The sequence below is a fragment of the Boleophthalmus pectinirostris genome, unplaced genomic scaffold, assembly GCF_026225935.1.
Source record: "Boleophthalmus pectinirostris isolate CB_2022bp ecotype Guang Dong unplaced genomic scaffold, ASM2622593v1 HiC_scaffold_7, whole genome shotgun sequence".
Lineage (NCBI taxonomy): Eukaryota > Metazoa > Chordata > Actinopteri > Gobiiformes > Gobiidae > Boleophthalmus > Boleophthalmus pectinirostris.
This window is the reverse complement of record NW_026571473.1, coordinates 23,352,932-23,376,612: the sequence shown is the minus strand read 5'-3', so window position 1 is coordinate 23,376,612 and position 23,681 is coordinate 23,352,932. Positions and strand designations below refer to the sequence as shown.

The 23,681-nt window shown below is 38.0% G+C and overlaps 1 protein-coding gene across 1 annotated transcript; it reads right to left on the bottom strand.

Moving 5' to 3' along the window:
• Nucleotides 1-349: 349 nt before the first annotated feature.
• On the bottom strand, nt 350-20,013 carry usp46 (ubiquitin specific peptidase 46). Its single transcript, XM_020918855.2, has 9 exons — nt 19,644-20,013; nt 15,041-15,121; nt 13,891-14,104; nt 10,592-10,836; nt 6,755-6,831; nt 6,535-6,618; nt 6,178-6,375; nt 5,077-5,155; nt 350-3,635 (listed from the first exon to the last, which is right to left on the bottom strand). The coding sequence occupies exons 1-9, from the start codon at nt 19,677-19,679 to the stop codon at nt 3,534-3,536; spliced, it is 1,116 nt and encodes a 371-aa protein (XP_020774514.1). The 5' UTR covers nt 19,680-20,013; the 3' UTR covers nt 350-3,533.
• Between the last annotated feature and the right edge of the window lie 3,668 nt (nt 20,014-23,681).

Sequence of the window (23,681 nt, the reverse complement as noted above, 5' to 3'; positions counted from 1 at the left end):
GAAACACAACACAAAACACAGGGTATGTTTTCGATGAGGTAACAACATTCTAACATAGCTTAAATCTCATAAGACAGTTTTGTATAATTTGTTTAGTTAAACAAACAGGAAGTGACATATCCAGATGTCCCAGATCCCCGACAATGACACATACAGCTGTAGTTTAATTCTAAGACAATTTGTTTCATTGGCAGAAGCTGTTGTGGACAACAGTGTCACCCTAATGATGTGATAGAGGAAGTGACTAGCACATAACATCCACCTACATGAGCCATAAAGCACACAATGTTAGCTTATGGTCTTTTTTATTATTGAACAAACAGAGAAAGCCCCAAACAAACGTGCCCCAAACAAACGTGTCATATTAGTCCAACTGTGGTTCTTCATGTTAAAGCATTGCAGCTCTTCAATATATTAAAGTGCACTTTCAGTTTTACAGCCAAATTTTTCAACATTTCAAGATTTTTTTCTCCCACCCAGAAGCTTCCAGTTGTCATCACAGTTCGATTGACATAAAATGCAAAGAGGGCAATGGCGTCCTATAGTGGGGGCTTGTGCATATGTTTCCATGGAAGAACATCCCCTCGTTATTTCTGATTTTGCTTTTGAGTATTTATGTTAGCATCATGTTAGCAATGATTTTGTGATTGTTGACAGCACAGTATCTTAACAAGGCTTACAGATACATGTCAAGAAATTCTGGATATTACTGTACTAATAGCACAACGGAGAAGACAGTGACTGAGTTTTCTTATTCGTTTTACAAAATAAATAAATAAATACATAATGAAGACTTGTATGTCTTTGTATAAATATTTGTTTCTGAAGGTGCACTATGTAACTTTTCTAGTTCAAGGTCCATCACCTCATTTTCTCCATGGAGAGGTTATTGCTTTGCCTGGAATGTTCCACAATATGGCATTAAACTTGTCAAGCTCCATGAAGACAAACAGGTGAGGTCAAATTATTCAGACATTTTTCATTGTATTTTTTGACCAATAAAAGCATCTGTAATTGATAGGGAAGATAGATGGTTTTATGCCATACTCCGTAACATTCCAGACAAAACAATAACATCTCCATGGATACAAGTTACACCTTTTAAAAGTACTTAATTTTAAGAGATTTTTGAAGCGCTATGTCATGCCTTCTTTTAGTTGACAAATCAATGCACTGGGTATGTCAACTTTAAATCAAGTACAGCCTTAAACTTAGTATGTTTTTTGTTTGCAATAAGCCTTAAATATGTACTTTTTGATTTAAACCAGTTCACAATATGCATTATTTCAACAGTAATCCAATTTATCGACATGTTCCTGTGAGCCAACATCTTTGCAATGAGCAGTAAAATCTTTAAAAAAATATTTTCCTATTTCCTCCATGTTATATGGTATATGTACAGGTTGCATTTTTTTTTAACTAAGAAAACATTTTGTTATAATATTGGATCAGGTTTGGCACATAACCCTTCACAGACTCGATAGAAGAGAAATAAGTGCATTGAGCTCTCTCGTCTCAAGTCTAATTTAACCAGGACAGACACACACTAGTCTAAACAAACCTTTTCATACCATTAATAAACAATGAGATGACACAAATAGGAATGTAAATACAGCTCTGGAATAAAGACCACTGCAAAATAGTGATTGTAATGGATTAAAAAAAGAAACAAGAAGAAAATCTGTACTGACTAGTGTATATGATCCCAAAAAGGTGAATGTATTATATTTTAACAGTGGTATAATTTTGTGAATACTTTTTCCAAATAAAACTGAAAGCATATCTTAACATGCAGAATTTAACAGACACAAGAGATTTGATAATGAAGGAAAGATACATTTGCAGTGGTCTCTTATTTTCAGCCGTATATTGTACAAGACATGGCAACAAGCCTAGAAAACATGATAGGTAACAAACATGATATTTAAATTTCACTTCTAGATAATTTTAAATGAAAACGACAAAAAGACTTAAGAGTCAAACCATAGTTAAACTAAGTCTTACAATATTCCAGACTGTGTGACAGGCCCAGCAGGTATAGGGGCTTCTGGTGATGGAGCAGCCTTAGCAAAACAAAAGGAAGGACCACAGCGAAAACAACAATCGATAATTAAATGTAGTGGATATCTGTCTCAGTGAGAAACTATTGTGATGTTTTTTTAGTGTTCAGTCTTGCCTGTGCGACAGAAGCAGTCACAACATTGCCACATTGATGGATGACGAGTCACAGCAAAAAATCTAAAGAAAATTGGAAATGTGTCGAGATGAACAAAAACGCTACAGAAATAACTGAACCAATGAATCACTGCTCCCTTTAAAAAGTGCAATGCGCAACTTTTCTGGTGGAAGGTCAGCCACAACTGTTTGTCTCCATGGAGATGTTATTGCTTAACCTGGAATGTTCCATGATGACATTTAACATATCCATTTAGCATTTATCCATTATGGGTGTTTCTATTGCTCAAAAACATAATAATTCCTTCTGTGAATGGGGGCGAATCTCCACAGATCTGAATTGTAATGCAGCATAGTGCTGTAAGTAGGTTTAATCTATACTCTGGAACATTCTAGACAAAGCAATAGCATTTCCATGGAAACCCTCCACTAGAAATGTTACAGAGTGCACCTTTAACCTTTGTCTAACTAAAAATTATTTCAAAAATATTAATGTTTTACCAGCCACTGCTGTTTATGATCCACTAGTGGGAATCTTTTTAATCATATATTTTTATAATTTTTTCCAATTCATGAAAGTTAAGAAATGAATAAAAAAAGTTCATTATATAGTCTTGGAAATATTTTGTGTATGGTGTACACTTGTACCGCAACATTACAACAAATCGGTATTTATACCTTCATTAACAATCAGTCACTTTACATTAATAAATAGATTAAATAAATAGGGGTATATTTTGTAGTGTTGGTCAATGTTTTTTTTTAGGTAGGTTTCCTTAGTACACCTTCTGAGTGTTCTTCATATAAACATATAATAGACACTGATATTAGCCCTAGTGAAAGATTAGGAGAGGTACAATACTGTGCAAAAGTTTTAGTGAGATCTAAATAAGTTATCTCAAACATATAAATTGAATCAAGGAAAGCAACAAAGGCTGCAATTATAGGCAGTATTTTGAAACTTTCTGTATTAGATCAGCAACACAAATTTCAGTCTTAGTGTTAATTCTGCAGAAAGAACATTTAGTCTGGTACTGGACAAAATTTTCTGTTGTTTCACAAAACTTTTGCACAGTTCCATCAATAAAACATTAGTATATTTAGACACAACCATAATAGACTTGTTACAGTGGTCTTTGTATATCAGCCTACATCAGGGGGTGGGGCTTTTGGTTATAAAGTGCAATCCAGATGCAGGTGGCTAAAGACGCATTTAACTTAGATCTCACGACACTCAGGGCTCACGTAAGGATTGGCACCCGTTCCATAGACAGAGACAGTGGAGGTGGTGTGGGTGGGTCTATTGGGCTAAAGGTATAATAGAAAAATCCTATTCAGTCCTGTCTGTGCCGCTCCGATCACTCCCGGGACTGGTAGAAGAGGATGTAACCAGACTCAGAGTTTTTGGAGATGTCCGATGTGAGTCCATAAAACTCCTCAATGGCCTGTGCATCAATTTTCTGCAAGAGAAAGATGTCCGGTTTCAATAATTCACAATTTAACAGAACAAATCAAAGACTCATAATTATGTCTTTTTCTCTAAATTCTGAAAATCCACAAACACCATATACCGTATTTTTCTAACTATAAGTCACACTTTTTTTCATGTTTGGGTGGTCCTGCCACTTATACTCCGGTGTGACTTATATATTAAAATTTTCACACTGACAGTTGCGAGAGGGTGCTCTAGGCTTGTGTCTCAGTATCTGCTGCTCCTATTACTCCTGTACCACTGCGCATTTCTCCTGCTGCAAGTAGTGAAATATGCAGTCAAAAACAGTAATCGAGTAGCATAAAGTAAGTTTGGAGTGAGCGAGAAACCTGTGAGGGATTGGCAGAAAGCGGGGATGGAGAACACAGCTTCACAGTAACTGGGAGGGTGCCTCATGCAACTTTCCTGGAAGTCATTGGATGGATCGACAAAGTCTGGACTTCAGTGACAACCGAAACCATCCTGTTGGGATTTAGAAAGGCTGGAATAATTCTAACTGAACTGATACTGAGTCTGACGACAGCTACGCAGAAGAGGAAGCGGTGCTCTGTTTACCTCCGATGGTCACGGATTTGCTCAGAAGTGACACTGAGGATGAAGAATTCAGTGGATTTAGTGATTTGGAGTGAGATGGAGAGTTTGGTAAACTGGTTCTGTTCTGTTGTTTATGCCTTAGTTATCTGAATAACTGTTCATATCTTACGTTAACAGCCTGTTGCTCTCTTTTTTGTTACGACTTGCCTTTCAAGATGAAATGTTGGTTCCTGGTCTCTGATTTTATCAAATATATTTCCCCCAAAAAGTGTGACTTGTATGTTTTTTTCTTCTTCATTACGCATTTTTTGGCTGGTGCGACTTATAATCCGGAGCAACTTGTAGTCCAAAAAATACAGTACATTGAATTATTCAACAGATCAACTGAAAAATTATTATAAATCTGTAATGAAATAAATATTATCTGAATCAAATAACCAATTCACACCCTAACATATAAGCCAAGAAGCTAAGAACAGGGAGCTGAAATAAGGCCTACCGCAGCCACATAGTCAATGTACTGTATGCTCTTTTTAATAATTCAAGGCAACATACAGTATATAAGCTATATTCCATTATGCTGGCTAGTAATCTGATGAAGATAAACACTTTTTTATCCCTACTTATACATATAGCCAGTAGAGCATTAAATATAGCGACAATAGATGTATAATGCAGTTTAAGTATATTATAGAAGATGAGAAGTATAGTTAAGAGCAGTATGGATAGATATTCATTCATTCGTTCATTACAGGGGCAGGTTAGACAGTGTTCACAGCTGGAGGGCAGGAACAGAGGTTTAATGAGTAAAACAGTCAGTCCAATGTGATGATTGGGGGAAGAGTGAGGGGAACAGAGTGATCCGAGTGACGCACCTCCACAATGTCATCGTCGAACAGCAGCCAGAATCCGTGACTCTTCACTATGGTGATGTAATGACCTCTGTTTGGACCGCTGGGAACAAACAACAATTACTCTTAATACAGAGTCCATCACTGCTCTGAGTAGGAGAGGAGTCATGGGCATGTGTTTGTTGTTTTATTCAAAGAAATTATCCTGGAAAATCCCACTCAACTTAAGGAAGGTTTTATCTATTCTACTTAAAGAACAAGTCTCTCGAAAAAGACGTAGAAAGGTGACATTACTAGCTGGCAAATATATCAAAAAACGATAATACAAAAGTGGTGTGTGATAATGAAACAATCCGTGTATCATTCATTCATTTGTTTTTTAATATAAAACCAAAAATAAGAAAATGAAAAAACAACTATTTTCTTCATTATTTGTCTCCAAAACCAAAATGAAAAACACGGATAACAATTCATTTATTCAGTTTTCGATTTTGTGTTTGAATGAATAATGGAAATAACAAATAACGGCTGTTTCCGGTTTGGGTCTCAGTCCTGGTCCCGGTCTCGGTCCCGGTCCCAGTCTCGGTCCCGGTTTCGGTCCCGGTGTAGTCCAGGTTTAGTCCTGATTCAGTCCATATGCGGCGCAAAAGTCTGACATCGCAGTTTAAGTAACGGAAACAGGAATCATCCGTTTTTTCATTTTGGTTTTGGAGACAAATAATGAAGATGAGCAGTTGTTTTTTCATTTTCTGATTTTTGGCTTTATGTTGAAAAACGAATGAATGAATGATACACGAATTTGAAACCATAACTTATAACCATAACTTTTACCAAAACTGCCATTACTGTGCCCCACTTGTAGTGAATAACTCATGTCATCTAGACTGTATTTCTTAATTTACCACTTAGAATTCCTTCTGATTTTCCTTAAACGCCTGACTAAAACTTTCCCCAAATTCAAATGCAATCAGTATGAACCTGCTGAGAGACATGGACTGACTGACAGTAGATTTAACATTTGTTGAGACTTGATAATTCCATTTTGAAAGTTGAAGCAAAACTCACTAAAAATGTGATTTCTGGACCCGTTATCTCCTTATGTTGTTGGCATGAATGTTGACTTACCTGCCACAGTGCACTACCACAGCCACCAGGTCGTACATGCGGTCCAGGTTCACGGCGTCTGAGGATGTGTTGAAGAGGCGCAGCTCCAGGGGGAACACCACGCGATACGAGAGCTTTGTATATCTGTGCAGCTGCTCCATGTACTTAAACCTTTTCAGATGGAGGGCCAGGATCATGGGCAACTTCTTCACACGCATCCTGAAGGTGAAAGCAAACACAGAGAAGAGAAAGCAGGTCAGAAATGAGGTTCAGTGTTTAAATCATGCTACACACCATCATTGGATTAACCTCAAAAGGACAATATCTATGCAGAGAGGTCTATAGTCTCAGGGCTGTGTAACTAATGTTGGCACTGACCGTTTCTGGGCTTCTTGTTTGCTGCAGCACATCTCACAGTAATATTTGTATTCACTGCACAGCGTCTCTGTGTTACTGAAGTCCCTGGAAGAGAGAGAGAGAAGGGGGGGTGAGGGCGGAAAGGACAGGCGCCGGGGGGCATCGGTCACTCAGTTCAATCAAAGGAACCTGTCTGCAGCAGAATGGGGAATGGGGTTTTTAGCAGCACAGAAGGGAGTACCTGAGACAGTGTGTAATAGATGTGTTCTGCTCCACATCCACAGACAGGTCCAGGAAATCCTCATCTTTACTGCTCACCTGAGGAGAACAAAAAAAAGACAAAATGTATTACTTTAGTCACATGCAGGAGATTAAATCAAACAAATAAACAGGCAATGATCTGCACAACATGTTTAACAAAAAGTACAACTCAATTAAATGAAACAAATAAACTGAAATGCAGCACAAGGCGTGACTGAAAATTCTGATTACCGGTACTATTTTTATTTATTTATTTTTTCGTTTTTGTTGAGAAAATAATACTTGAATGTGCTGTATGAGAATTGTATACATTTTTCATAATGGCTGTCTTTCCATTTACACTGTGTGCATCATGTTTTTTGACAATAACTATACTTAAATGGCAGCATGTATGAAGAAAATAAACCAGATAAACAGAATACTGTGGGTGTCTGGTAACTTGTTTTAGAATCAATAAAACTAGACAAGTCTCTCAAAAAAGAGACAGAAAGGTGCCATTACTACCTTGCAAATATATCAAAAAACAATAATACAAAAGTGTGTTATAATGAATCCATTACTTATAAACATTACCGTTACCAAAATTGCCATTACTGTGCCGCACTTGTAGTGAATAACTCATGTCATCTGAACTATATTTCTTAATTTACCACTTAGAATTCCTTCTGATTTTCCTTAAATGCCTGACTAAAACTTTCCTCAAATTCAAATGCAATCAGCGTGAGCAATCAGTAAAAATTAAACCAGATAAAAGTAATACTGTAGCTGTCTGGTAACTTGTTTTAAAATCACCAATAAAACTACAGTAATCTAAAGGAGATAGTAGCCAGTTTTCTGCTCCTACTGATATAATTACAGTGTATTAGTTAGGGGTGTCAAATTATCGCGTTAATTGCGATTAATTAATTACAGTCATATTTAGCGCGTTATGTTTTTTAATCGCGTTAATCTCATTTTTAATCGCTAACTTTACTGTTTCTGTATGTGAGTTGCTTTATTATAAAACCTGTTTTTATGTGTTGTTGGGACAACAGCACACACACACACACACACACACACACACACACACACACACACACACACACACACACACACACACACACACACACACACACACACACACACACACACACACACACACACACACACACACACACACACACACACACACACACACACACACACACACACACACACACACACACACACACACACACACACACACACACACACACACACACACACACACAAAAAACACATTTATACATTTTTTTATTTCGGTAATTCCACTCATTGCCGGAAAACCACACAAAACGCGCGCAGTAAAAGCGATGTAAACGTCATGTTAACGTTGGCGGCGTCAGAAGAGCCAGTAGAACAGAGGCAGCAGTGCACAGGTAAAAACACATTTGTGTCTTGGAAATTATTCTCCCGACGTGAAATATAAAAGAAAATAACAAATATAAAATCGCCTACAACTTAAATGTCACTGGTGAAAACAACCTGCATAGACTCATGATGTCTGCACTACTGTCCTATAGTGACCTGCCACATGAGGGGACACGCATACACACACACACACACACACACACACACACAAATACACACAAACACGCACCTTCATCATCGTCATTAACCTGAGAACGCGCAGACCACGTTTCCTTCCGTAGTTAATGCGCGGACACCGACGTGCTCCCGTGAGCCGTGTGTGGATCGTGTTTTCTCGCGTACGCTACGTAAACCGCGCTTCCTCCTGTGCGCCTCTAAACCAGAACTAATCCAGTCCAGGACTAAACCAGGACTAAACCAGAACTAAAACCAGGTCTAAACCAGGTCTAAACCAGGACTAAACCAGAACTAAAACCAGGTCTAAACCAGGTCTAAACCAGAACTAAAACCAGAACTAAAACCAGGTCTAAACCAGGTCTAAACCAGGACTAAACCAGAACTAACACCAGGACTAAAACCAGGATTAATCCATTTCAGGACTAAACTAGGACTAAAGTAGGACTAAAGCAGGTCTAAACCACGACTCATATATAAAGCATTTCTCTATCAATGATATTTTTAATATGGTTAAGGAAAGACTGGACTTTTTATTGTCTTTAAGTAGACAAAAGTTATTATGTTCAGATTTCCTCGTCTTTGCTACTTTACAGCAAACAGTTTCTTATTCATGGAGACTTGGACTCAACAGCCAATTTGGAGAGATTTGTTAAACAATAAATGACTTTATAAAGTCACTTTTTTTGTTCTATATCAGGCTTTTGATCTGCCACAATAATGTAATAATGAATTTAAATGAAAATACCTCAAATTGAAGGCATTTCTCAGCAATTTTCAGGTGAGATTAAAATGAGATTAATTAGATTAATTAATTACAGATCATAATTAATTAATCTCTCAATTTTTTTAATCGCATGACAGCACTAGTATTAGTATTAGTCATGTTTCACATTAAAAGTCAGAGAAAGAGTTCTTTCATGACAAAGGCTGATTTGTGCCAAATTCCCACTCAGTTTGAATACTGTCTGAGTGAACAGGTGGTGATACGGGAGCTTAAGTCACCTGTCAGCTTCACAAATAGAGAGACCCTACTGTGAGAGGCTGATTGGCCATGAACACGTTAGTAATCTTCACATGCAAACACACCAATTTACTGACTCAGAGAGGAGAGACCAGCGCCCACACAAGCTAACACACAAACACAATGCAATTTTATACGGACAGCGGTGGTGATTTCAGAGGTTGTTCAGGGCAACCGGTCCCTCTGTCATCTGAGGACAAAAGCTCCTACTGACCTGACGTAAACAAGGAGCTCTGAGGATGGATTCTGTGTCAAATTGTGGCTTAGTAAAAATATCAAGAATAATCATCTATTCTGTTCACTCTTTTTCGGGTTTGAGGTTTCAGAATAGTCTTGATTTATATCAAAATAAGTATAAGACCACTTGTTTTTAATCACATTAATGAAAATACTACTTTAACATTCCATTCTCTGCACAGTGTTTTTATTTAACAGGGTATTGAGATTGATATTGAGAATCAAGTGTTAAGTCCATCAGAGTCCTAAGTGTTCAGAAGCTATTCAAATCCATCCATCCATTTTTGTCAGCTTTATCAGGGACAGGGTTGTGGAGGCACTAGTCTGAGTAGAGAGGTCCAGACTTCCCTTTCAGTGCACACTTGATCCAACTCTTCCATGGGATCCCTGGGTGTTCCCAGGCCAGCCAAGAGACATAGCCCCCCCAGCAAGCCCTGGGTCTTCCCCGGGGCCTCCTCGTGATGGGACATGGCCGGAACAGGAGTCCAGGAGGCATCCAGAACAGATGCCCGAGCCACCTCAGTTGGCTCATCTGGATTACTTGACAGGCATTTGATATATTATATTCTCAAACTGTGGCACATGTACCACTTCATTATATGGGTTTACCTAATTTAGAAATCATTTTATTCACTTTTTTGTCCTCCTTTGGATAATTTCTTGTTTATAACTATGGTGACAATGCTGTAGTCCACTTTTAGAACTGGGTTATCCCTAGATTAGACCTGGAATAGTCCTGTTATATACCAGATTTAGATCTGGTAGTACTCTGGTGGAAAGGCAAATCTTTTTTTGGTGGTAGTATAACCACTGTTATAGACATTTGTCTACTCTATAATTTGTATTATTTATACGAGCATCAGATATTGTAATTTGATCAAACGTGTCATGTAACAACAAAAACATTTAAACGTGCTTCATTCATTTCAGATTTTCTGCTTATAAATCCAGTTCTGCTGTTGGTCCAAAAAAAAACAAAGTACTTGCACCCACCGTCTCACAGTTGAGGCAGCGTGTCTCATTGGTCAGCGTGCCCTGGAAGATGTCGTGGACCCAGGTGGGCTCGGTCTTGTTCTCGGAGTCGGGTTCTGTTGCCGTGGTGACTGCTGTGCCGTTGTTCTTAAGGCGTCCATTTTGTTTCTCCTGCTTCTTCTCCTCCTGCAGGATGTCCGCCACTGTGTTTAGGAGGTAGTTCAGGAACTCATGGGCGTCCTGCTGCATGTAATTATCAAACAAATCTGGGAAGAGAAATTCAAAGTCAAGCCTCTGATCATGAAAAATCAATGAGAAAATAGTTTTGTTTTTTCATAAAAAATTAACAAAACTCCACAATACTGATTAATATGACAAGATTATGCCAATATAAATGTGTTTATTTTGGTATAGCACAACATCACTGAAGCAATGCGTCACAAAAATCAACAGAAGGCTACTTGGAAATGTATTACAAAACTTTTCAGACGACATCACAGTAAATGCACTCGACAGATGGGCTAATGGAAAGAACAGACCACTGCCACTCTGCTCTTCTTTCAGTGAAGAAATACTATGATTAAATGAGCTCTTATGAAACCAGTCCTACAGCAGTGTCATTCCAATGTCACTGTAACCATGTGGCTTACTTTATGACAGCGGTTTTTGGAACAGCAGGTTTTGGGCCACAAGAAGTCATCGATCCCACAGCCAATAGTCTTCTATAAAGGCACACTATGTAACCTTTTGGTTGAGAGTCTGTCACCTGCTTGTTTCTATGGATATGTCACTGCTCTGCTTGAAATGTTCCACAGTACGATAATTAAACAGGTCAACTTTACATTTATTCAATTACAGATGGTTTTATAGCTCAAAAATATTTAGACAAACAGGCATTCTGACTGAGTGGGGTCGCCTCTCCACAGATTTGACTTGTAACTTGGTCTGGTTTGGTCTCCATGAAGACAGAGGTTTAATGCCATACTCTGAAACATCCCAGACAAAGCAATAACATCTCCATCGAAAAAAGTATTTGATGGACCCTCCACCAGAAAAGTTACACAATGCACCTTTAAAACTTAGAACTCGTTTTCAGGAAAGAAAGTCACAGACAAAACCAAACTAACCTAATTCTGAGCTTCAAATGGGATTACTAAGAGGTGGAACAAATGGGCAGTGATTAAATTTAAATGGATAATTAAAAGAAAAAAAAAGAGAAGAAAATTAATCTGAGGCGACAAAATTCAAACTCATGATTTTTGTCACTGCAAAGAACATTCTAATTTAAAAAGTAGGTCAAAGGTTTGGATTTGCTCCCCAAATCAGTAACTTTAGACACATTCAGGCTTAAAGGTTTCATTAATTGTAACGTGAAGAATCAGGGCTAAAACTGACCACCTTAACCTTGATTAGAAGTACCAAACTGTAATGTTGGGCAACTGTGTGTTTTTTTTTCATTGTGTGAAAACCTGAACTACAGGAAATTCTTTGTCTGTAAAACTAAGGGGAAGGAGCAAACTCTACACAGAAAGTCTCACCTGGTCTGGGAAACAACACTTCTTCATGTGAGGCAGTCATGTACCGCTGTGCCAGTAAGAACAAGGTTTTTGGTGGTGTCACAAAAAATGTCAAAGAACTAAAATAAAGACTTTATTCATTCCAAAGCAAATAACCAATTATGTGTGTGCTTAGATTAAACTGTGCTTTTAATGCAAAGTCAAATTTCCATTAAAAAGTTTCGACAGTAAGCCCTATCCTCTGGCAGCACAGATAACACCAGCCTTCTCTTGTTGATGGACCTCCGTGTAAAAAGTGAAAGAGGAGAAGAGTGGCAAAGAGGGGAGAGAGAAAGAGAGAGACAGAAAGAGACAGAGAGCATAGAGAAAAGGAGAGAGAAAGAGAGAGAGCGCAGAGGCAGTGGACCAGAGCCCCAAACCAAACACAGACATCATTGTTCAGACGAATAAAGAGCTGCCTCAAAACGAGAGAGAACAGGCACCGTCTCTGTCGAGTCCACTGCACGAGTGACCTTACCACCAACACGCACTGCCCTTCACCCCAACATTCACAATACTGCAGATAATACTACAAATAATACTACAAAGCATGGAGAAACATCTAAACACATTTGAAGACAACACATAAATAAACCAGATCAAAACTAGACGCACAGAGGTGACATGAACTCTATGAATGCAACATTTGTATGCCACAATTGTAAAGATATAGTGCCTAAATCAGAAGCTAAATGTTACAGTGGGCTTCAACATTGATATTATACATCTGATATAACAAGGGGCAAAAATCTATGGAAGCACGGTTACTTTTTTGATTGCATTTACACAAAGACAATATACATTTTCAAAAGCTATTTCACAACATAGAATATTCCAAGAGCATTAATATGATTGCATTAAAATATGCACCAATCACTGTAGTTATTAAAGAGTATTGCACCTGCCATGACTCCACACATACCTGCAGTCCAGTGCACGAGAGGAATGTGCTCTGAAAATATTTGGACTATTTTGATTTAAATTCCACAGAGGAAAAAAACTTAATATAGCTGTTCATTGTTGATACATGTGGTACAGGCTTAATGTGTGATGCAATGGTGAAGCTGAAAAATGATAACCATATTTAGACCTTCAAAGTGGAGTTATTCTAGGCCCACATTTGTTTTGGAGCATTGCAGCTGTACAAGTCAACACCGGAACATTGACAGAGGGAAGACTGACTGAGCGAAAGGGATGTGGGGCAAAGTGGATGAAGCTTCCAAAAAGTCCATTAAAATTTTTCTGGGGATAAAAAAAAAAAAAAAAAGGTATACTGAAATTTTACATATAAACAAAAGCCTCATCACTATAGAATTTGTTTTACATAATATAAAACACAAACACAATATTTTTTGGTTTCCAATTACCATAATATTATATAAGCCAATCATATTTAATACATATGGGCGGCAGTTACATTAATATTGTTAAAATGAAGATTTGTTGAACTACAGTGAGTTCATGGGGCTAGTTATTCATATTCATGGGGCTAGTTATCAATTATCAGATATAGATAGATATTTCACTCAGGAAATGCAGTCAATAGAAAATCTGGCTCCTTACACACAAAAAAAACACCTGCTGAGCTCATTTTGGTGATAGTTTTCAGCACATTTACAAATAATGGTACTAGATACAAAGCCTGAAACTAATGCTAATTTTATTGATAAGGTTATAAATGTAACAGCACCAACAGAAGAAGGAATAACCAGTATAAAGTATGTTGAGTTAATTTTGCTCTATTTAACATCTGTCCATCCTTACCATTCTCTTTGCGCAGCCGTGAGATGAACTTTTTGGGCGGTATGACTCCCACTTTCTTCTTCTGTGTGGCGATGGAGTGGAACAGGTCGGCCAGGCATGTGAGCAGGTTCTCCTTCTTCTTCTGCTGAGCTTTGTACGCCAAAACGTTCTCCCGGAAAGGCCTGCAGAAGTACAGCGCCTGCAGCACTGAGTTACAGTAGCATGTGTTTCCAAACTGAGGGACAGAGAAGAACAAACCAATAAGTATCAGGTGATCAAATATGACATGTAAGATTATGATTGCCTGTCCATTATTGTCTTATGACTAAAGGTCTACAATGCAGCCACTAACAGACTAACAGCAACAGACTGTGATGCATTGTGTATGCCATCTAAAAAGCTGTAACTTATTCACTACACTGGATGACATTAACTCATATTGAACCATTTCACACATTTTATGGTTGTAGATATAAATAAATGGAGCAAAGATGCATAACAAAACAGGAGTTCTAACTAAGCCAGGTCTGTTTTTTGTTTTTTTTTTTCATTTTAAACCTATTACACATGTGCGTCTATGGTTTATTGACTCATTTACTGACCAATGCAGACCAGGAAAACTCCACAGTAGGTTTAGGCATGTTCTGATTCAGACATGCCATCATAATGTATCCATTTCCAAACATAAAGTATTTCACTCAATTTGTTATCAATTCACTTGTCCCTGGTTGTAATGTATGATATTAGTTTCTGATTGCAACACATAAGCTGCAGGCTCTGTTTTGTAACTGTAATGTCTGATTGCAATGTCCCTAAATAAATAAATATGCCCTTTGGTGTATCTCTATGGGTTTCAAGTATGAAAAAAAGACTCACTGCCATAACAAAACAAGATGTTCTAGCTTTTGAATGATCATTATAATGTTGAACCCTGCATGAAAGCAAAGTACATGTAACAAATCAGGCTTTCTCCAGATGTAAATATGATGAAGTAACTACTGATTTGCATTTTCAGTTTGAACTACACTAGCACAGCATGTCCAGGGCTGGCTGTTTTGTACGAGTTGTGACAGACGTGGAGCACGTTCTTGTCGTTTGTTTTGAAAAATGACACCAGTGTTTTCTGGGAATGGCTCAGTGGGGATGCATGAGGGGATTAGGAGATGCTTACATTGACCAATCCGAAGTAGTGTTCATTGATGGGGAACTGCTCCGGGCCGATGTCTTTCTCCAGAGCAGAGGCATTGGTGCCCTGAGACAAAACAGTGAGGGGAAAACAGATGTCAATCTAGGTTAAAAACATGACCTGTCTGTTTGTGAATATTACAGCACATTGAAAAGTGTTGATTAGAAAATTCTACAGACAACTTGGGAGCACATCAGCACAATGAAAAAATAACTAAATATTAGAGCCCGACGATATATCGGTTGGCCGATATTATGGGCCGGTATGGAGACCTGGAGGCATATCGGCTATCGGCCGATATGCTTGCTGATAGGGGCCGATATTTCACGTGGGCATGTGATATCTCGTTAAAAATCTTAGACTCTCTACGTTCTGTTCATTTAATCCAATTTACAGACAGATAAATGTCCAAATATGTGACTCCGCATCAGTATTTATCTGTGGAGTCATTTGTCTGTGTGTGTGTCCGTACTGTCCCTGAACACACCACAGTCGCATCACTCATGTGTGTTTGTTTACACCCGCAGCAGTGCGCAACACTGAGATTATATTCTTTTTACGGACAATCGGTTTGAGTCTGGATTAAAAGGACATTTATTAGTGCAGACTTGTGATGTGAGGAGGAGCCTGTATGAGCGGTGAGTGTTGGAAATACATCGACTTTGAAGCTAGTTTTGGTCATTTGTTATGGGTTAGCTGCTGTAGCTCCCGCACATAAACAGGCTGTTTTCTATTGGTCTATTAAAGTGATTATATTGGCCGTATATTTGTTACTGGACCTGCATTGATATGTAAATGAGCTGTGAATAGACGTGTGAATTATGACATCTGCGAATATAATTAATTACCGCGGCGCGCACGTATTTACGGCTAAAGGCTAATAGCGCTAGTTTCTAGGTATGGGTCGGTCGTGAACGAAATTACTCTTAGATCCGGCTCTTCGAAGCGAACGACGGGAGCCTGATCCTTATTAGGAGCCGTGTTTTCTGTTTCTCTCACTGTTTTTCTCTTCACGCCGTGTGCAGACTCGTAGTTTGACAGCGGCAGCTGCTGAAAGCGAAACTTTGAGAAATTTGCGTGTACATAGGATAAATTAAAAAAACAAACAAACAAACAAAAAAACAAAAAAAAACAAAAACGAGCATATTTGGCTGTAGTTTAGTATAAAATAAATAAGTCCCGGTTTAGTCCTTTTTCAGTCCTGGTTTAGACCTGGTTCAGTCCTGATTCAGTCCTGCTTTAGACGTGCTACAATCTGAAGAGCTGCTTGGGAGCCAAAAGAACCAGCAGCTTTTAGTGAGCCGAGTCAAAAGAGCCGGTTCTCTAAAAAGAACTGGAATACCCATCACTAGTGTCTAGAATGTGATGCAAAAATGCCATTAAGCCAACCTACTGTCTGTAAATATGATGTAAAGAGGCAGAATAACAATAAATGTTGCCTAAATAAACCCAATTTAAAATCCACCAGAGCCAAACCTATGTTTTTTAAACAATTCAACATTTACAGTGAATTTTTACATCACTAAATATATCGGTGATTATATCGGCTATCGGCAGCTCCAACTCCCATTATATCGGTTTCATATCGGCCACAGCAAAATCCATATCGGTCGGGCTCTACTAAATATTAAAAGATGAGTTCTGAAATATAACACAACAAGCTGCTTTTGTCATACTGGACCCTAAAGTGAAATGTTTAACTGCCACTAAAGGTGTTCACTGCACATTTGCTAAACAAGTATTGTGTCCATTTACAGTGTATTACATCTGTTTTAAGCCTACCTAAAGCTTTTTTTTAAATCAGTTCTTTGTGCAATAATTTTACATACTTTTATTATCAATAGTAAACATGATATTCACCCTCAACCCTGTGTGAAAACTATTGCTACACTGTTTTTGTCTTGAGCATTAACAGAATACAATGTTTTTAAATTCTACTCAACTGATTAAAAAAAATAAAAAATCACTCTCCAATAATGTGTTTGGGGTCTCAAGTTTCCTACTAAAAGAATGGTGCAGTTTGTCTCCAGTGTAAAAGCTGTCATCCAAATAACTTCTTGTCAGATGTAAAATAAAACAGGGGCGCACTCTAAAAGGGCTCATCCTCATCCTGTCACATCAACAAGCCCCCAGAGTGGACCACTTATCTCCTGCACTGCTCTGAGCTCAAAGCTGCTCACATCAAGCCAGGCTTTGTTGTTCGCTGCGATCATTTGGAATGAGGAGAGTTTTCACTCATTTCTCTCCGTCAAAGCAAATCCCTCTTTGTCCAAAGTCTACTTCCAGTCGCACAAAGGCTGCAGCACATTTCATACAGTGTCTATAGAAGACAGGTCAATAAATACATTATAAAGCACTCCAAGCAACAGGATATATTGTTTAGGGATGTCCCAATCACATTTTTTTGCCCCCGAGCCCGAGTCCGAGTCCTTTGATTTTGAGTATCTGCCGATACCAAGTCCCGACCTGATACTTCTATAAAATATTATAAAATGAACTAAGAGCAAAGCAAAAAATCCAGGATGTATGGGAGGATCAGATTGTGTTGATTTCAATTTGTAGAATTTGGTCTGAACTTAGTGTGAAAAATCAAATAATAATAAAAAAAGCATGGAATAAATTCCAGTCCAATTCTAAACTAACATAACATTAAACATTAACATTAAACCACCCACGGCATAAGTAAAATTAAAATGAAACCAGATCTTAATTTCAAAACCACACCAAGAATTAAACAGTCCAGGGTGCAACTAAAGAACGAATCCCGGGCTAACACCTCTACCTTAAATAAAGTCTAAACTAGAATTTAACAGCTGCCTATTCAACTTTAAAACTGGCTTTAAACTGAACTAAATCACAACTAGAGACTGCTGAATAGGGAGCATAGGGTTCTCATCCCACATTTTGTAAAAACACAGGTACAAAGCCAAATCTGAATCAGTAGCATTAGACCCCATCGAAAACTAGGTCTAAGCTGTAAAAAGTTCAAACAGAATCTATAACCAAAGCAAAACTATGAAAACAGAAGATTCTCGTGTATCAGAAGTTCCGTAGCCTATTTTCAGTCCCTCTGCTATGAAGAATGCAGAGTCATTGTTCACCTGAAATAATTAAACCCTCTGCCACTCATGCTCAATGCATATCCTTGACCAACTTTAAAGTTGTTTTTTTTTCCCACAATCTTTCCAATTAAAACTATTCTCAACACTCTCTACCTTGACACAGTATTTCAAAACAATTACTGACAGGTATGCTGAAAATGTAAATACTTTCAAACACTGGCAACACTGTGTGAATACTCGTGCATGGGAAACTTAATGTAAGTAAATATGGTAAATGGCCACAATTTTATATAGTGCTTTTCCACCTTCAAGGCACTTTACAACGAGAAACCACTCACCCATTTACACAAACATTCACACACCAGTGTACGCAGACACTAGGGGCGAGCTGGGTTAAGTGTCTTGCCCAGGGACACAACGACAGCATTCATACGTGGAAGCTAGAATCACACTGCCAGACCCTGGGTCAGTAGATCTGACCGCTCTACCAATTATGTTTTTTATGTTGAGAGCGTGATTCAAACCGCCACTCTCAGTGGACAAACGCTCTACCAACTGAGCTATTGCTGTCCGTATGCGTAAATGTGCACTTATTAAAGTTAGCAATACTCAAGAAGAAAATCTGATGCTCATCTTGCTTTATACTATGGTATTTTGGTATTCAGGGGAAGATCAGGGAAAGGAATGTGCTTATGCATCATTCATATATCAGTATTTCAGTGTGTCAATTTCAACCGTTTTATTAAACTAATGCCGAGAGTACAGTAAATCTCAACTTGGACAAAACCAGCCTGCACAAAAGCAAGACTAAAATAAGAGTAGTTATGGATCCAAATCTGAACACAACATTATCTCCAACAATGAAAATTGTGCACAAATAAGTGAAGGTCACACACACTTAAAAATGCCTACAATAATAATGCATATTTAACCCACTACATACATAATAATGACAATGAATCTACTCTTGCATATAACAGTTTGCAAGTCACACTGCCATCTGTCAGTGCAGTGAAGCAGTAGGAGGAGGCAACTATAAAAGGACTCAAGTTAGAAGCCCAGTTTTAAGCTCACGCCACTAAAGCCTGGGTTTCCTACTCCTACCCTGTCCCTGAACACGACATTAGCACAGATTAGTGCTGCAGATCTGTGCTCTCTTGTTGATGTCCTCCATGCGCAGTCCCATTACGCAACAATCAAAACAACAGGCAGCCTGACACCTGTCACTCACCATTATCATCTTGTTTACACAGACTACTCTACTGTACTGTAGTATTGTACTGTACTGCACTATACTTCATTATAATGCAGAACTGTTCAAACATGATGAATGAAAGACGCACATGTTCAATGGGGGAGAGGGTTGTACTTTTGACTTTGTGCACCAAGATTTAGCGCCATACCTAGTTAGTTTAGTGCTATTACCGGTCTGGGGCAAGGAGGAAGGACTTTAACATTAACATAACCTACACACCAGGGAAGCACACACAATATAGCTGCAGGCAGAGTGATAGCAGCTAACTTACCATATTACAAATGGATGCGATGTTTCGGACAGTCATTTAGTTTACAGTGTCCCCCTCACCGCCATCTTCATAAAATAAACATCATTTCGGGGTTGGAAAGGTAACGCCGAGAAATTAAATGAAGTTAATTCGCAGCCGAGGCAGTCAGCAGCAGCAGCAGCAGCAGCAGCAGCAGCAGCAGGCCAGACTGACTGCAACAACCCCGGGCGACAGCAGCAAGACACGGACACCATGCAAGCAAGCAAGCACGGAGCACAGGAGTGCAGTCAATGCAGGAATGGTGGCATCTTCCTCGGGCAAGTTTGATCACAGAAAACCGCAGCTAAACACTCGATACATGAGTGAATAATGGACAGGCGAAGTTACAGGAAGCAGGTTGTTAGCAACGAGAAGCAAGCTAACCTGCTAGACGAGGAAGAGACTATGCCCCGCCCACTACAGTAAAACGAGGCATATGATTGGCTCATAAGGTTAAAGTTTTGATTGACGGATTTGAACGACCATACAGAAACACGAATAATGAAGCTTTGGTGAACCGTAAGCAATCAGCTGCAGATACACGAAGCAAGGAATTGTGGGAATTGTAGTTTGTTTATTAGATAACCAGCATAATCAAGGAGGATTAATTTGTTTAAAGGTAAAGTAAAACATTACTGATTTTACTAAACTAGGGTGACTAGACGCCCCTATTTACCCGGAACATTCCCAGTTTTGAGCCATGTGTCCTGTGATTTATCCAAAACCAGTGATTTGTTCCAGTTTAATGCAAGAAATGTCCCAGGTATTGCTATTTTTGTTCAATCTGATAACCTGCCAGCAGTAAAAAGGAGTATTGTAATTTTGTAATTTGTTTCGGTAAAATAGAGAAAAGCTGCTTAAAAATGGCTAAAACACAAAGAAAATGTGATTATACTGGCTCACATGTTTGTCATGAATGGTCTCTGCATAACAATTTTCCTTAATTACGCACTTGTTTCACAATTTTATTATTATCAACCAACCCAAACCAGGGATGTCCCAGTTTTTTATTATGAAAATCTGGTCACCCTATACTAAATTATAGTAAGGTTTAGTTTTACTTGAATGTAACATTTTTTTTTATTTTATACCCTAACATATCACAAACACTAGCCTACAACTTTGAACTTTGAAAAGCATTTCCATTCTTTGACATTCATCAATACTGCAACTTCTGGGAAAGTTGATTGAAAAACAAGAGAGTACTAACAATGAAGCAATTATCTAAAATATAGGAGGAAGTCTGTTTTTTTGTTTTTTTTCTGCTGTTAATCAAGTCCAAACAATGGGGTGATTCAGAGGGACCACTTTGCTATTATTCCTAATAACTCAGGTACCCTCCCCAACATCCCCATATAAACAAAAACAACAACAGCTGACTAGGAGGAGGTCTTCAAAAGTTAAATGTCCTTGCGCTGAGCCCTGTGGGACACCTCATACCCCCTGGATGCTTCCATTCACTTCTCCCTTTGTTCATGCTTACACAACAATCCCCAGACCACTATCAATGCAGAAACAAAAAAAGGACAACAACATATGAGCGGCAAACTTCAAAAGCCATGAGAGGTGGGGAAAAGGTATTTGTTGATTTACAGATAGCCCGGCTTGGTTTGTCTGTTGGGGCCTCGGGGAGGAGGATGGGGCTCTGTTGATAAGGTAGGTATGCTTCGGTTCTGAAGTGCTGACCAGTGCTGTTGTGGCTCTCAATAGCTTTGATTGTGAGGAAAATGATTACATGTTTTGGGAGACTGTGGGCACTTTAAACAAAGCACGCCCCCACAATGACTTTCTATTTCGGTTCAGGTTGTTAATAATGACTGTGGGGGTACTGCTGTTTGAATAGGCTGTTTCTACTGGATTTACATTTTATTTGTGAAGGGATGTGTAATTTCGGCTGTAAATGCATGAAAAGAAGTTAAACAATGAAACAATAATAGTGAAAATAGTTTGAAATTATATGTTATATTATACTTGGTTATAATTTTCATAAAAACAAATAAGATTAAGAAAAAAAATATTAAGGCTAGGGTGCCACACATTGTGAGTGAGTCTGTGTTACTTACTCAAAGACATAAAGTATTAGTAGTATAAACTAGAGTTTCGAACTACCAACATTGCACATACCTTTGACTGTTTCCCACTTGGATGCTAAGATTAACTACAGAAAAGACTGTAGCATCTCTTCACATTAACTATACTTTAGAATGTTGGTAGTGAATTGACAAAATTGTTATTTAACTGATAAGTTTATAGTTCAAATACACGGCTCCCACAATTTTGTTCACACATGGCCTGCGTAGTTGGGGTAAATCTATCGTCACCATGTTCACAATAGGAATTATTATGAGACTGTGTTGTTCCAGGGCATTTTCCTAATGAATTAAATCATGAATTTATGGCCAGCAGTTGTAGTATATTCTTGTCATTAATAGTTAGATAATAGTTAATGGAAAACAACAAACTAAGAGTTCCAAATACATGCAGAAAGTCAGTGTTTTGACCCAAGGTTTTTTTCTTTTCAGATTTCAGACAAATCCATTACTTCCTTAACTATTATGTAAGAACGTATTGCTCCACTCTTAAGAAAAAAAAAAACCTTTATATTTTGTGTTTCTGTAATCAATGTGGTTGAACTAAACGGGAAGCCTTTTCTTTTGTCAATCTAATCAACAACCCACATCCTGTCTTTGCTCGACTTAAAAAACAAACACAATAATACTGAATTTCTTAGCACACAAGGTTGACTAACAATGCAACTAACAACATTTGAAATCAAAGAAAAGAATTCCAGTAACAGTCGCTTTCTGGGGAACTAAAAGCAATTTTATACTTTTGCCACTACAAAGTGAATGAGTTTGACAGTTGTTTCCGCACAACAACAATAGTATTCGGAATATGTAAATCCCAGCAGGCTCATAGGGGCATTTGTGTTGATTATTATACTGGCTTAGAGGCATTTTCCTGGCTGCAGAGTTGTCCAGACTGATGGTTGGTTGCTTGGTGGAGGTACTTCAGTGATATTGTAATAAATGTTGGTAAGGATTTCAGAAAAGTGGAAAGGGTTTGGTGCAAAGATACAGACACACATTTATGGCTGTAGTAATTCATTTATTTTTATATTGTCAGTGAACATATAATCCTGATACTTTGACTGCATATGAATACAAAGTACACAATATACAAGAATATATTTGTGCAAAACTAGAAGTGCAAAGCATTGTTGAAGTGAGTTATTATTGTTGAAGTGAGTTATTATTAGTGAAGTGAGTTATTAGAGAGGAAGAGAGGAAGAAGCTAGTGAGTGGTTCTGGTCTGAATGGGCTGCAGCAACTGGCACCCACATAGAGCAGATAAAAAGATCTTCATGAAAACAAATTTGTCTGCAAGATTTCTTATCTTCAAGGATATAATGACAAGCAAACTTTAGAATTATATACTATAGATAAAGAAGATTGCGCTCAATCACAAGTGTGTGAAAGGTGAAGGTGAAGCCGAAGTGAGTGCTTATTGAATGACAGCAAATATTATAATTATATGAATTACAGATAACTTCTCCTAGTTACATAAGAAGAACATTTTTGCTGTCTAAAAAAATTAAATAGAAATACAAAAGGGAATCTGAATACACTTGCAAAAATAAAGTCACATTATATAATTATGCCTTACTTGACAGTCTCTTGTTATTTTTGCTACTTACTTTGAATGTATGGATGTATTAGGGATGTAACAATAACTGAAATATTGTGATATCGTATCATCAGAGTTCTCACAATAATATCGTGGACCATCACAATATATCGAATTACAAGTCTCTTTGCTTAAATTAAGAGTTATGGTGGAGCAATAACTAAAAAAAGAACTCAATGTAGACTACAACATGAAATCTAATTTAAGAAGAAATTTAAGTCTTAGTTCTTTGGATTAAGTCTTGTCAAGGCATTTTATATTCACAGTTTTATTTGCCTCCACAAAATATCACAATAAATATCGTACCATGAGATGTATATTGTGAAAATATCG

Bases quoted from the DNA above. Each gene is read 5' to 3' on its own strand.
- usp46 (XM_020918855.2), bottom strand. From the start codon at position 19,679: ATGACTGTCCGAAACATCGCATCCATTTGTAATATG. The intron at 14,105-15,040 runs GTAAGCATCTCC...TCTGTCCCTCAG, and splicing joins ACTACTTCGGATTGGTCAAT to TTTGGAAACACATGCTACTG. The intron at 10,837-13,890 runs GTAAGGATGGAC...TTCTCTTCCCAG, and splicing joins ACGGCTGCGCAAAGAGAATG to ATTTGTTTGATAATTACATG.